General features: G+C 42.2%; 3 protein-coding genes and 1 long non-coding RNA gene across 4 annotated transcripts; all 4 read right to left on the bottom strand.

Moving 5' to 3' along the window:
• Nucleotides 1-8,452: 8,452 nt before the first annotated feature.
• LOC119740750 lies at nt 8,453-9,595 on the bottom strand. Its single transcript, XM_038216155.1, has one exon. It carries the CDS (start codon nt 9,593-9,595, stop codon nt 8,453-8,455), a length of 1,143 nt encoding a protein of 380 aa, XP_038072083.1.
• A 116-nt stretch (nt 9,596-9,711) lies between these two features.
• LOC119740749 lies at nt 9,712-10,998 on the bottom strand. The gene has a single exon (XM_038216154.1). The coding sequence runs from the start codon at nt 10,996-10,998 to the stop codon at nt 9,712-9,714; it is 1,287 nt and encodes a 428-aa protein (XP_038072082.1).
• Nucleotides 10,999-11,493: 495 nt separating this feature from the next.
• LOC119740748 lies at nt 11,494-13,347 on the bottom strand. The gene has a single exon (XM_038216153.1). The coding sequence runs from the start codon at nt 13,345-13,347 to the stop codon at nt 11,494-11,496; it is 1,854 nt and encodes a 617-aa protein (XP_038072081.1).
• A 1,379-nt stretch (nt 13,348-14,726) lies between these two features.
• LOC119740456 lies at nt 14,727-15,396 on the bottom strand. The gene is made up of 2 exons (XR_005272681.1): nt 15,222-15,396; nt 14,727-14,823 (listed from the first exon to the last, which is right to left on the bottom strand). It is a non-coding gene; the product is annotated as an uncharacterized LOC119740456 (long non-coding RNA).
• Nucleotides 15,397-16,122: the final 726 nt, after the last annotated feature.

Genomic DNA, 16,122 nt, shown 5'->3' with positions numbered 1-16,122 from the left:
CGGGCGTCGTCCTCCTCGATCTAACGGCGGCGTACGACACAGTCTGGCTCCGCGGACTCCATCAAATCGGGGCTCACGGCGGACATGGACACCTTGTCCACGTATCTGTCGAACTGGCGCTTGAAGCTCTCTGTGGCCAAAACCATGTCCTCCGCATTCCATCTCAACAACAGAGAGGCAAGCCGCGAGCTCAACATCATCGTAAACAACAACAGACTCCAGTTCCAGGCCACTCCGACATACCTAGGGGTCAAGCTCGATCGCACCCTGACGTACCGCCAACACCTGGGAAATGTGTCAGCAAAGACATCAGCCTGCATTGCCCTCATACGACGGCTAGTTGGCACGACGTGGGGTGCATCGACTAAGACACAGCGCATCTCCGCCGCTGAGTATTGCGCTCCAGTCTGGTGCAGGAGCACCCATACCAAGAAGCTGGACATTACACTCAACAACGCCCTGCGCACGGTCTCCGACTGCCTGCACGCCACACCGGTCAACCAACTACTGATCCTCGCAGGCATTGCCCCACCATCGCTACGTCGAGAAGCCACCGTCCTGGCACTGTCGCGTAAGGCCACCAATGACGACAACCATCTTCTCCACAAAACTGCCGCAGAGATCCCACACCGCGCCAGCCTAAAGTCACGTCGTCCTTTCAAGGAGCACGCCCAACAGCTTCTGTGCTCCGTACCACCTGACATTTCCAAAAGCCTGTGGCTCAAACGGCGCTGGACAGAAGAGTGGCAAGCAGCAGACCATTCCAGGCTGCACCGTTTCGTGGACGAGCCAGGCGAGCCGCTCGGCGAAGACCTGCCGCGCAAACAATGGACGATGCTGAACCGCCTCAGAACTGGCGTAGGCCGCTTCGCCGCGACTGTGAAAGGCTGGGGGCTCAGGGACTCTGCCGCATGCGACTGTGGCCACCCAGAGCAGTCAGTTGACCATATCATCGAGTCCTGTCCACAGCACTGGCCACCCCACGGCGAACATGGCATTATCACCCTGGACGATGACACAAAGACATGGCTTTTCTCCACCAAGTTGCAGGTGTGACGAAGAGACGATGGTAGCATACGAGAGAAGAAGAAGAATTATACTTGAAGTGCAATACGTGTTGGCAAGCACACGAAGTGCTCTCTCTCAAATGGTCATAGCACATCAAGTAATTCGGGTGCCAATAATCTATTATATGATATTACTTGAGGTGCATTAAGTGTGTTGAAGCACATGAAGTGCTCTCTCTCAAATAGTTCTCATCACTATGATAACTTCACATGGTATTTGTCCATGCACTTAGTTGAGGTGCCATAAGTAAAACAATCACATGAAGCGGTCAATTTTTCACACATTTATAGCACTTTAAGTGATTTAAAAGTCATTAATCTGTTACATGAAATTACTCGAAGTGCAATAAGTGTGTTCAAGCACATGAAGTGCTATCTCTCAAATAGTTCACATCTCTTCATGTTCTTCAGATGATATCAGTCAATCACTTGCACTTACCTGAGGTGCCATAAGTGTGTACAATCACATGAAGCGCTATAATTTTCAAGTATTTGTAGCACATCAAGTGTTTTAGGTGCCAATTATCTTTTACATGCCATCACGTGAAATGCAATAAGTGAATTCAAGCACATGAGGTGGTCTCTCGCAAAAAGTTCGCATCACTTGAAGACCTTTGGGTGCCTTTATTTTATTACTTGCAAGAGCTTGAGGTGCGACAAGTGTTGCAAAGCACATCGCCTTTAATTATTCTATATCACCTCAAGCACCTCACCTGTCAATATTCTGTTGCTTTTACATTTTAAGTGCCACAAGTAGTATTTCTCAGGTACATACAAGAACATGAAGTGTGGCCATTTGTTTATAGTGTAGGTCTTATAAAACACCTTACAACATGTAAAAATAAAGCAGGACAATGAATATCTATTATGTTGGCACCCCAACTATAGTTTTACTTGATCACAAAGCTAAGGCAAGGATTTCTCTACACATTTCAAAAAGGTGAAGTGTCAAGATCAAATATAATTAACTTTTAATACTTTTCCGTTCATGCAGCTACTGCCTCCAGTCTCACCATAGCTGTTGATGGTGAAGACCAATCCTCAGGTGAAATGGTGACTGTGACAGAGGATACTGACGTCACACTTTCCTGCACAGCACTGGGAGCAACACCACGGGTGTCCATAGACTGGTTTAAAGGCGGAAATCCTCTTACGCCTGACACCGAGACCGTCCCAACTGATGGCGAGGCAACAGATACACAGAGTACATACAGCCCATTCATCCCAACACGAAGTGATAATGGGGGCAGGATAGAATGTCGCACAGATGGACATCAAACTGCAAGTTCTGAATACATTACCCTCTATGTTCTGTGTGAGTTATTATTATTTATATTGTAATTGCTCTTTTACATGGAATAGCATTCTGAAAAAAGGTGATTAATTTGTATATACATACAAATTGTATGAGAGCACATCTAAACGCTTAGTAAACTAATACCACCTACACTAAGACGTTTGAATCAGAGCTGATGAAAATCAATAAAATGTAGTCTATGACTTTAAGATCTGAACAAAAAGCAATATTGTTTACACTGACTGTTTTACAGTGTTGTGATTATGTATGCTGGAAAAAAGGAAACAGACCAACCTCGTTTCCCATGGGTACGATCGCGCTGCGTCATGTTGTTTCCCATCATGCCTTGCACGATGGGAACTGGAATTGTGTTATTTAAATGTGTCAAAATATGGCACATCATAATTAGGCTGCAGTTTATCCATTTTACGTGCCGACGCCATCTTTAAAATGTTAAAAGTTGTAAGTTTGAATAATAAATCCTTTCAAACATAACTTTAAAGACATTGCGTTATTTAGCAAAATTTTGTATTTAATGTACGAACCCTTTCGTCCCTTCACAAACGAAGATACAGGTTTTTTTTTTAGCGAAAAACGAAGCTGCCATAATCCATATCGTACAGGCATTGCGACTTTTGAATAACATTTTTTTTTCGTACGTGACGTTACGTTCAAAGCATGCGAGCGCATTATGCCCGCGCCCGGCGTGCAATCCTCGAAATGCGCGCGCAGTACGCTATGAATAGCCAATCAGCGTCATTTATGTCATCATCACGACCAGGGGTAAGTGTCAGGAACGCGCACGCACCCATGGAGTCGAGGCTGAAAACAGACGCTCTACTTGAAGTCTAGTTCTCTGACTCTACTTCAGACGCAAAAGAGCAATTTCTAGTCAGGGAATTGTAAGGTCATCTGCTTTGTACCCGTTCACAAATGTGTAACTGGTTGCAAACAAAATGTGGACTAAATTTGGTGGATTAGGGACAATATTAAAAAAAAAAATAGGCATTTTCCGTCGATGGTCGGCCAACCATCATTGGAAATTGGTACACATAATTTCATTTTTCTTAAAAATGTCATCATATACCAGGTGCCATGATTTTACAGGACGCTTTACACTATTATTCATTTTCAGTCTAGAACATTTTTTTAATAATAATTGGAAGATTTATTATGTTTGCATATGTTGTACATTACCTTCAACCTAAATGTACGTATACAAATCCAAAATGTTAGACGGTATGTCGTTTCAATCGCAATAGTATCTTGCGCAAAGGCTTTCGAAAAATCTGTTACAGGGATCAAGACATCAGGCGCTCTGTTTTTTATTTCGATCAGTTTAAAAATATTTATTGGCCGCTACATAGAAGGCTAAAATGTTGAGAAGTTGTAATTGATATAATTAAATGTTTTTTTCTTTTGACAGCTTCTCCAGTAGTAACTTCCCTGACATACAGGAACAGAATCATCACTTGTGACGCAGATGCCAATCCACCCAGACACATTGAGTATTACATCATTCTAAATGGCACGAAGCCTAGCGCGCCTACGGGTAAAACCATGCCATTCAGTGTCGATGGCAATTACTGCACAGAGGTCAGCTGTCAAGTCAAAAATCAGATCGGAACTGGGTCACGGAAACTTGAAAAACCACTTTGCCCAGGTAAGTTTTCGTCGATTGTAATTAAAGAAGCCAATTCATATAATTAAGTTTTAAAATTTTGGTTTTCTGCCAGCAGAAAACTAACATTGACCTTAAAAAAGCCCAATTTCCCAGAACCCTGATCGAATTAAACTTGAGTTAAGAAATTGATTGGGTGGTCGAGCACAACCCGACCACTTGTCTGGAATTGTTCTCATAAATCTTCTTTCTTTCTTTCTCTCCTTTTTTTCCCGGACAATACTTCTCCGTGGGGTTTATCCTAAACAGTATATGGTATGAACTTGTAAATTTCAACATATATCGACACTCATCCCTAGTTGTGCATTTTACTCTGACGTCATGATGACGTCATTAGGTGTCAAATTACAAGCGATTTTCGTTGTAAAAATGACGATCTTCTTTAACCTATAACTCTTGAACAAAATGATCAATCATGTTCCAACCTTGCAAACAGATAGACCATTAATTCCGTAAATTGTTTGTCTTGTACGTGAACTCGTTTGATTTTTACTTCCGGGTCAACCGGAAGGTCAAAGTTAGGTAATTCGAAAATACATACGGAAGCCTCAAAATCAAAACGAACCGAATTTCTTCCAAACGATTTACGGGATTATGATAAAAACTGGTGTTAACTTGAACCCCCCGTCCAAAGATGTTAAAAAACATTCAGGTGTTACCGGAAGTAAAATAAAAATTGAATATAACTGGAAAGCGGAAGCTCTTTACTATGAGCAAATAAATTATGGAAGTTGTTAGAACGGAATATAAAGGACACACAAATATTATTATGACGTCATAATTTAAAATGGCGCCCTCTAGCGGTAAATCACATACGGCTTTTTTTTTAACCATTGGTCCAAATTTAACCAAATCGCCCCTATTATTTTTTTTTATCAACCTCATATAACTTTGCAAGGTTTTAAAATGATGACGTCATCAGACCAGAAGTTACTGTTGGGAGAATTTGAAAATGATTATTTTTTTTTAATTCTATCATTTGATCCCTCTCTTATGACTTTGTTTGTAGCCCAATAATGATATCCGTTACAATGTTGACCCTTCCATCTTTATTGCTGTGACGTCATTTAACCGGAAGTAAGGTGTTATTTATACAGACACTAATATTTTCCGTATTTTCATACGATATTTTAACTTCAAAATCAACATATGTCCTCTCCGAACTAAATCAGTATTAACTTTCCCTTTTTTGGACTAAAGAACCTTATCAAACCAGAAATTATTTGTACGTGTACATAAAATGTGTACTGAAATTTGATTCATTTTAATTTTTAAACAAAATCATCGGATGTACCGGAAAGTTTAAATTTTCGTGATCCTTTGTTCTGACATAAAATTATTCATAACTTAACTGGGCTGTGTCTAATGAATTAGTTGTCGGCCCGGCTTATCTGCGTTTGTAACTCAACAAATGCCTTGACTCTAGTTTGAACTATTTCTTTTGTTGTTCTTCTCAGAAAGATCCAATAATTTTTTTGTGATTATTCAGAGGTTCACAATGACCAGAAAACGTGATACAAACTCTCCAAAGAAAACAGTCAGTGGACATTTCTTTTGATCCAAGAACTTCAGGAAACTATATTAAGGATATTACAATCAAGATGACTGTTTGTTTCTCGTTTTTTTCTTTTTAAAAAAGGTGACGCAGCCTGGTCATTCGGTATCATTATCAACCCCTCCTTTTTTCAAACAAAAACTTGAATAAAATTAACACTTTTGCTTTATGTCAAATCTCCACTCATCACATGAGGGCATTAAACACTTTTCACATCATGGCTTATTCAGGTGCACAATGTTCCCCTCCTGGTCCTCAGTACCCCCTAAATACTTTGGCCCCCGATTCAAATGGGGTTAACCCTAAAAGGGCCGGGTTATTTGACCATCTCACAACCGGGCGGGGGAGGATTCCACGCCCCCAAGATCTCGCCCACTGAATGACGAAATATTATGAAATTCAATACATGCATAAAACAACTTATCATAAACATACACAAGATATTTCATAACTATAGGTCAAAGGGTTTTGGAATTATGGCTAATTAATTATTTATATGCATGAATGGTTATTCTGATTTGTGTACACTACGTGTATGGGGAAGTTCAGTTTTGACGGCGCATAGCGCCGGAAATTTTTTGCTGCGATGCAACCCGTGGTTGTATGTGTTTGGTTTCAAAAGACGCGCAAGACTCGTAGACCACGGGGCATGGCTGCAAAACGCCCAGAAAGTGATTTTCGTGGCGCACCTCTCAGAACTAAGTAAATTTTTGCAGGTTATTAGCTGAGACCATATGGATCCACAATCCCAAAGTGGCCAATCATTTCAATATTTGCATTTTAATCAGCATTTCAAAAAAAAGAGGGCGCCCTCTACTGACCAGGAATGGACAACTGTGCACATTTTCAATGGGAAAGATTGTTTTAATTGCTGTTGCTTGCTAAAAAGGGTCTCTACAGAGCCAAGACTCGATAAAAGGGGACTTGGGGTGACTTTTAATGTTCCAACAATTAATTTAAATATCAAATTTTCCATCCCATTGAAATTCATGGAAGATTCTAAATACCCTTTCCCAGCATCAGTGTAAATGTTTCCTCCTTTTGTTGAAATTTTCATTTAAAATACATATATTGTTCTTTACTGAACTTCTTAATAGGGTATTTTTGATTACTAGAGTATAATTTTCGTTTTGGTTAAAACTACAGCGTATTTCTGACTTAAGATGTAATAAAATTAAACGGAGGGTTCGACACAAATACGAATGAATATAGTCTGAATAGAAAAAAAATTAACATGACCACAGGGTTTATATTTTCAGCCTTTGATGCATTTTATTCGTACAAAAAACAATACGGTAAATGGTAATTAAAAATACTTGAGAAATAATAACTGTCATTGGCAAAAGCAAAAAGTATAATACCCCCCCCCCCAAAAAAAAAATAAGTATCAATATTAGGATGTTCACATCTTGCACGTTTTTGGGCTGAACGAATCAACATGCTTTTGGACCTGATAGTATTCAGTTTTAATCTCTTGTCATTGAGCCAGTTTGATATTTTCTGGATACAAGTTGATCTGATGAATATCTTTACTTGAGTAAAAAATAGAAGTGTCATCAGCACAAAAGACAAATTTAGTATGCTCAGTCACTGACGTGATATCATTAATAAATATGGAAAATAATAATGGGCCCAAGAAAGTTCATTGTGGGACTCCAAAATTAATAGCATCAGATTTGTTCGATAAGACATTCCCAATTTTAGTTACCTGTGTCCTTCCATGAAGGTAAGACCGAAACCAGTCAAGGTAAGACCAGAACTTCGTATCTCAATAAAGGTTAGTCATTGCAAAAATGGTGAACAGACTTGAATCTTTCAATGGCAAATTCAATTCCGTTGTCTACATTTCAAATCATTTGAAAGATTGAAGGACGAAAAATGTCATAAACATTCAAAGAAACCAGAACTGCAGTTGAGAACATGGTTCAATGTATAAGAGGATTTGTGAATATATCTAGTATAAAATATGAAACAATTCTCCATGCACAAAGGCATCAACCTAGATGAATCTGCCAAAGATTACTGACGAAAATATGCTGTGCGCAGATCCAGAAGATTTTATTGTCTTGTACAACCTCTGACAGTTTTGGTAGTCGTACACTTGTCAGGCTCAGGTATAGGCACAGATTGACTACAATAAATAAAATGGAAAATAAAATGTATGTGTTACAAGAAATTACATGTATCAAGAGTTTGTGTAACCTAATTAACAGAATCAGCTCAAATTACATATCACCTACATGTACATGTACTCTAAATACTTGCACACAAATGTCCAAACTAAAGGCTAAATACACGTACACATGTGTGTAGGCCCCTACAATGTACAAGGACAGATGAGTTTATCTAAATGCAAGAAGGGTTTATGTACACCCTGTATGATACTTGTACATGTGCTTAATAGCAAGATCCAAAATAACATGCGTGGAAAATACATGTACATTTGTACAACTTTTAGGCTTACAAAATATCACTAAATCTCACATTAATTACTGAATCATTGATATAAATTATTTAAGAGTAACCAACCGTTTAATAAACCTTGGCCAGTTAATGCTTTGGGCGAAGAATTCCACAGGTTGCAAATTCTGTCGTCATTGACATGATTGAGCTGAAGCCATGTTGCTTTTGCTTAGCTCCCGTATTCCCGCAACAGCGCCCTCACTTGGCAAAACAAAAATAAGAAATCTATCTGAGTTTGGCCGCTACATACCGGCCCTCTAATTGGTTATTAATCAATAAGCAATTACATAATACCAATAAACAAGGTCAAACTTTACTATTATCTTTAAACTAACACTTGAAATCTTGGTGGATACAACGCATAACAATATGTCTGTAAATACTGACAACTACTCAACACTGCCTTCAACTAGAAGACATAGCTTTGTTACAGGGCGAACTAAAGTAGAAGTTTTTGTCTTCAACTTGACACTTCTAACAAATCCGTTCTTGTCCTTGACAACTTCAAGTACTCTGCCAAGCGCCCATGAGTTTCTTGGCGAAGAGTCAACCACCAACACAATGTCTCCCACAGTCACATTCCGCTTGGGGTGGGTCCATTTTTGCCTTTCTTGAAGCATAGGCAGGTACTCCTTCGACCATCTGTTCCAAAAGAGGTCTGCGAAATACTGAACTTGTCGCCACTGCTTAACAGGATATTTATCATGCTTGTCAAACAACCCAGGAGGCAGACTCTCGCCCGACCGTTGAAGAAGCAGATGATTCGGAGTCAGGACATCTAGGTCGTTGGGACTGTTAGGGCATTCGGTAAGTGGTCGTCCATTCATGATAGCTTCTACCTCACACAACAAAGTTTGGAGAGCTTCATCACTCAGATGAACATGCTGTTCTCGCATCAGAGAGTAGAGGATCTTCCTGACGCTTCTAATCAAACGCTCCCATATTCCTCCAAAATGTGATCCTGCTGGAGGATTAAATTGCCAGGATATGCCCTTCTGTAGCAAGTTGTCATGGATTTTCTGTTGGTTCCAGGTTCTCATCTGCTCACGCATCTCACGTTCTGCGCCAACCAAATTGGTTCCATTGTCGGAGAGAATGCTCTTTAATGATCCACGACGGGCACTGAATCTGCGGATTGCATTGATGCATGAATCCGTGTCAAGTGAATGCGCTAACTCCAAGTGGACAGCTCGCGAAGTCAAACAAGTGAATATGACCCCGTACCTCTTCACCATACTTCTACAACGTTTCACCTCAAAGGGACCAAAATAATCCATTCCAACCTTGCTGAATGGAGGTTCATTCAACGCAAGTCGCTCTCGTGGCAGACTGGCCATTTTCTGCTGCTCAGCCGGGGCTTGGTATCTCCTGCAAGTGACACACCTCGAGACGATACCCTTGATGATAGAAGGTGCTCCAATTATCCAGTAATGTCGTCGAAGCTCTGCTAGGATGGAATTTTTGCCCAAGTGTCCAACTGACTTGTGTATATGCTGAAGAATAAGCCTGGAGACAGGTGAGTCTCTTGGCATCAGTACCTGGTGCCTGGACTCAAAGTCGAGATCTGCTCTACCAATCCGACCACCAACACGTAGAAGTCCATCTACCAGCTTAGGATCAAGCTTTCTCAATGAAGAAGACTTTTTGACTACCGAGGATGGTTTTCCCTCTCCTTCTCGTTGAGCAATTTGATTTCGTCCTTCCAATGTTTCTGCTGGACATGGTACACTAAAACCCTCTCAGCAGCCTCAAGGTTCTCTGTGGTAAGTCGAGTATGGTTAAGACTTTCTCTGTCACCTGATGAAAGAGTTTGCTTAACTCTGCTCTGCTCTGATTCGAGCTTCTGTGAACGGTGCAACGCATTGGGTTCTTGCTGTTCTAACTCTTGCTGTGCTGGCTCCTGTTTCAACCTCTCGCTTGCAGCTACTCTATCTTGGAGGCGCTTCATCACAACCAATATCCAAGCAACTGCCCGTTTCAGCCTGGTCCAATCTGAATAGTGCTCCAGAAGTCTGTCAACCGGACTGATAGGTGTCTCTGCTGCCATCAGCACAGTCTTCTTCACCTCAGCATCATTATCTGGTAGCTTGGTAAGATCGGCATCTTGCTGAGGCCATTCTGTTTCTGGCTGAGACAGGAAGCCTGGACCCTCAAACCACATGGAGCACTGAAGAAACCTTTTCACTGACTGACCACGTGTTGCGCAATCAGCAGGGTTGAATTTGGTATTCACGTACTTCCACTGCTGCAAGCAAGAGGCATCTCTGATTATTGCAATGCGATTTGCAACAAAGGTCTGGAAGCGACAACTCTCGTTTGCGAGGTACCGCAATACCGTCATACTGTCTGTCCAGTAGTAGGTGCCGTGTATGTCGCAGTCCAGCTCTTGAGTAAGCACTTTGCCAAGTCTAACTGCGATGGTTGCTGCTGTCAACTCCATACGCGGGATAGTCATCTTCTTTAAAGGTGCAACCCTTGCTTTGCCTGTAACAAGCGAACAGCTGATGCGCCCAGATTCATCACAAAGCCGGAGATAGGCAGCCACACCATACCCTACGTCACTAGCATCTGCAAAGATGTGAAGCTGACAGCTTACAACCTGCCCAAACCCTGAAGGCTTGTAGCATCTCCTGATCCTAAGCTGATCCAGGTCTTTCACCTCACTGAGCCACTGATTCCAGATTCTAAGATCTTCTCCCTGGATCTCTTCATCCCATCCTATGTCTCGTCGACAAAGACTCTGAAGGAGAATTTTGGCCTTCAACACGAAAGGAGCTGCGATACCCAGAGGATCATAAACTGAACTCGTGATAGAAAGTATTCCTCGTCGTGTTGCAGGTTGCTTTGGCAAACTGACTTTGAACCCCAAGCTGTCTGATTCCACAAACCAATAAACCCCCAGAGCTCGCTCATTGGGAAGGTTCTGATTCTCCATCGACAACTCTCTGATGTCTTTTGCCCGTTCCTCTATTGCCACCGTCTGCAGAACCTGATGGCTATTTGACACCCATTTTGTCAGATGAAAGCCGCCTTGTTTGCACAGGGCTGTGGTACTCTGGATCAAATGAGCAGCTTCTTGTTCTGTACCAACCTAGACAAGACAGTCGTCTACATAGAAACTTCTCTTCACTATGTCACATGAAGCCTCTCCGTAGTCACCAACATTATCCTCAACAGTTTGCTTAAGAGCAAAGCTTGAGCAACTCGGTGACGACACTGCTCCGAATGGGTGGACTTTCAGACGATAGGCAACTGGCTGCTCTTTGAGATTGGCATTTGGCCACCAGAAGAATCGGAGGCAGTCACGGTCTTCACTGGGAACTCTTACTTGGAAAAACATTGTGGCTATGTCTCCCATTATAGCTATCTCCTCTTGACGGAATCTCAGGAGTACACCCATCAGACTGTTTGTGAGATCTGGTCCTTGGAGTTAGACGTTGTTCAAAGATGAACCCAGGTATGTAGCCGCACAATCGAAGACTACTCTAATCTTATCGGGCTTGCGGGGATGATAAACTGCATGATGCGGAATATACCACACCCTGCCGTCTGCCCGATGTAGGTCTTCTTGTGGGACCTTTTCGGCGTAGCCTTCACTCATAATCTTGAACATGAACTCTTTGTAGTCACTGCCGAATTCACTGTTTCTCTGTAGTTTGTGTTTCAGACTATCAAGGCGCTTCAATGCCATTGACTTGTTGTCAGTCAGCTTTACATCTTCTTCTTTGAAAGGTAGACCAATACAGTAGTGACCATCTCTGTGAGTGATAGACTTGTTCACCGACGCCAAGAATCTGATGTCTTCTTCAGAATGCTCTTTCTTGTCGTCAATGAGCCTCTCGGGGAAATCCATGTTGATGGTCTCTCTAACTAATCTATCCAGATGCTTGAGCTGATCTACCTCTGCTACTGCTGTGACCTCAGCCTTGTTTACAGAGAAACTACAACTTATGTCACTCTGTACTTCTTCAGCGTCTCTCATCACATTCCAAACCACCCAACCGAGCATAGTTCTTGCAGCATGAGGGCTACCCGCTGGACCAGTTTTCAGATCAAACAGGGTGTAGGCATCTGCCACATTGTTACCAATCAGGAGTCCAATGTCTGCATCTATTTCAGGCAAGCTGATGTCTTTAAGATGGTCCCACCTGGAGATGTCATCAGTCTTTGGAATATGGTGCTGGGAAACTGGTATTGTGTCTTTGGTATACATGACTGGAAGATCAATCTCGTTCGTCATGTCTAAGTCGCTGACCTTCAGCCCGTCGATGAGATACGTCTTCATGGAGTAGGGCTTACCCATGGTGTCCAATGTAATGGACTTACATGGACCACTTGCTCCCAACTGCCGGGCTAGACTCTCACTACAGAAGGAAACCGTGCTTCCAGGATCCATGAATGCGTACGTTGGTACAGCCTTGATACCATCTCTCAGCCGGACTTTAACCGGTACAATTGCCATGGTGCATTGACCCTGCTGACCGGCCCTTGTATTACGACCTGCATGCTTTGCAAAGTTTGCACACTGCCCACTGCTGCCATCTGGATTAGGCTTTGACTCGGGCTTGGGAACTCTATTCTCATCGTGGAGGCAGGTTGGATGTCGACGTTTGCAAATGTCACAAGTGGATCTATGGCGACACTCCTTACTCTGGTGACCACGCTTGAGACATCCGTAACATAGACCTTTGGATTTTGCAAACTCTGTTCTTTCAGACAGAGGCAAACTGGACAGACGCTTGCACTTGTCAGTATGATGGCCTGTGTCAGTGCAATATATGCACACGTTCTTCACTTCATTGCCAGACTTTACTGCTGTCGACCTGTTGTCTCCTTCTCTGTTACGCCATGTCTGCTCGGATTGGCCACTTGAAACCTCGGTTGCAAAACTGCCCCTTGAACGATTGGTGTGCTTGGTGACGACCTTTGCCCCTGTGCCTTTTACATCTTGGCTCAGGGCCTCTCTGCCGTACATGGGATCCATCACCTTCTTTGCCTCCATCTTTACAAATCTAACCAGTTGGCTAAATTGGACAGTCTCGCCTTGGTCTGAGGTCTGTAGATCATCATTTCTCCACCTGTCATGAAGATAGAATGGTAGTTTACCCACCAACTTCCTCATGTTGTCGGGGTACTCGAGGACCTTCACTGCTTGAATGCATTTTACAGCATTTTCACACTCAACCAGCAGAATTGAGAAGTCATCAAGTGCCTTCGGGTTGTCCGGACGAACACATGGCCAATCGAGTGCTTTCTTGATGAAGGAGTGGGCCATGAGATGCATGTCTCCATATCTAGATGCCAATTCTTTTAGAGCTGCAGGGTATCCTTGCTCAGCAGGAAGATGGCTGAAACCTGAGACAACTTTATATGCCTCTCCAGTAGTGAACTGCTCCAGTAGCTCATTCGCTCATCGTCATTATCAGTATGTACTGCCACTTTAGTGTTGAACTGCCGGATGAATTTCCGGTAGTCGACTGGTTCCCCACTAAACCGCTTGATCTCAGGAGTAGGCCTTTTTAGTTGTCTGACAACTGCAAGAAGAGCGTTGTCACCTGACATGCCAGTTTCACTTCGGTTGCTGTCACAGTGCCTGTCACCTTGAGCTGAAACAGAATGGTCATTATTGACATGCAATGGCACTGGTACACTATGGCATGATGAACTATTACAACTTTGTTTACCATGTACTTGTACACTACTACTTTGGTTATGACTTTCTGGTGTAAAACTATGAGCATTCACATTTAGTGCAGACTGACCACTATTTGTCTGGTCTACCAAGTGTGACTGGTTATTGGGTTGTGCTACTATGGACACAGTTTCATTATTCAACTGCTTTACTGAATTTGAATCTCTAATTGAAACAGCATTTGATTGTAATTCAAAACTGTCCAAAACTCTTTCCTTGGCATGAACAATGTCCAGTTCTGTGGTCAAATTCAGCTCCTCTTCTTCCAACCTCAATTTCAACTTGGCCATCTCTATCTCTCGTCTCCTCTTGAGTGCCTTCATTCTTGCCTCCAAAGCCGCTTTCTCCTGCTCCGCCTTGAGTCGTGCCGATGCTACAGCGCTGGCAATGGAAGCTCTTCAGCCCCTTCCACTGATGCGTGATATGCTTGTCAGGTTTTCGCTGTCAGTGGTGCCATGGCGTTGGCGTGGAACTCCGACATCTTGCTCCTTTTGTGACCGGACCGTTTCCCAGTTGGAGTAATACACCTTGAAGTTCTTCAGGTAGGTATCTCTACTGTCCCAACTGTTGTCCAGATACTCATGTAATTCTTCCTTGGACAGCAAAGTACAGTACTCGCTGTTCTCTTTGAGCAAGTCCTCGTAAGTTGACATCCATTCCTTATATTCAGCGCGTACTTCACCTTGGTCATGCTTTTCATTCATGAGAAGTTCAAGCCTTTCAGTTTTCGACTTTATTTGCCTGAACAGCTGTGACACGCGCTTTGCTTTCATGTCCTTTTGGTAGGCAAGTCCCTTTTCTGTGTGCATTCTTGCCCTCGATGATTCATGTAAAGCAGTATCTTCACTGTCCATGTCAACTTTCTCATGGTCATGACATGTAGCTCCTTGCGTGGTAAGGTCTTCTGCCCCTTTATCCATCCTGGTAGTAAACGTCAATGATGAATCTGCCAAAGATTACTGACGAAAATATGCTGTGCGCAGATCCAGAAGATTTTATTGTCTTGTACAACTTCTGACAGTTTTGGTAGTCGTACACTTGTCAGGCTCAGGTATAGGCACAGATTGACTACAATAAATAAAATGGAAAATAAAATGTATGTGTTACAAGAAATTACATGTATCAAGAGTTTGTGTAACCTAATTAACAGAATCAGCTCAAATTACATATCACCTACATGTACATGTACTCTTAATACTTGCACACAAATGTCCAAACTAAAGGCTAAATACACGTACACATGTGTGTAGGCCCCTACAATGTACAAGGACAGATGAGTTTATCTAAATGCAAAAAGGGTTTATGTACACCCTGTATGATACTTGTACATGTGCTTAATAACAAGATCCAAAATAACATGCGTGGAAAATACATGTACATTTGTACAACTTTTAGGCTTACAAAATATCACTAAATCTCACATTAATTACTGAATCATTGATATAAATTATTTAAGAGTAACCAACCGTTTAATAAACCTTGGCCAGTTAATGCTTTGGGCGAAGAATTCCACAGGTTGCAAATTCTGTCGTCATTGACATGATTGAGCTGAAGCCATGTTGCTTTTGCTTAGCTCCCGTATTCCCGCAACAGCGCCCTCACTTGGCAAAACAAAAATAAGAAATCTATCTGAGTTTGGCCGCTACACTAGAGAATGGGCATTTTGCATAGCATCTTGGAGGACAATTCTCAGTAAACGACATCTTCTGCACCCATCCACCCCCCCCCCAAAGGAATTACAGTAACAAGAAGCTCTCAAGGATGTCTTAATAGAGTCTATTTGATCAACAACAAATAAGACTGTTAGCATGAATATTACCGAAGAGGAATAACCTGTTTTAAGCCCTTACAAATTACCACAAAAAAAAGATTGTCACCAAAGAAAACACGGTAAAATTATTTCCCATCCCCTTGCTGAACCTGCAACTGGAAAACGTCCGCCACAAAATCAACGGGTTTTTTTTCAGGCGAGTACGTCCCTATAACAATGTAAGTTATTTAAAAACGAGTCCTATGGATTCATATTTCGAAATATTTAAGTGGGATTGGAAGCAGAATGTGTGATTTAACGTTTCTGAAGTGACAATCTTATTCCATATTTAGATAGCCGAACATGTACGTGATGGTTAATTTACTCCTCAATATTTGAATCATCACTTTCGGGTGAAGTGTGCTGCTCTTCACCTGGAATGTTTTCACAGTTTGTGCACTTGCACAAGTCTGTGCATGGCAGTTTGTTTTCGAGACAGCTACACTTGCCTTTTGTACATTGACTTTGTCTACAAGAACAATGGGAAAATTCCATGGCACGTTCTGGGGCAGGGGGACGATCCATCCAGTGGATACCGATGTCATCGCCGATGACCT

Source organism: Patiria miniata, unplaced genomic scaffold, assembly GCF_015706575.1.
Source record: "Patiria miniata isolate m_02_andy unplaced genomic scaffold, ASM1570657v1 HiC_scaffold_5, whole genome shotgun sequence".
NCBI lineage: Eukaryota > Metazoa > Echinodermata > Asteroidea > Valvatida > Asterinidae > Patiria > Patiria miniata.
This window is presented reverse-complemented; position numbering and strand designations above follow the sequence as displayed.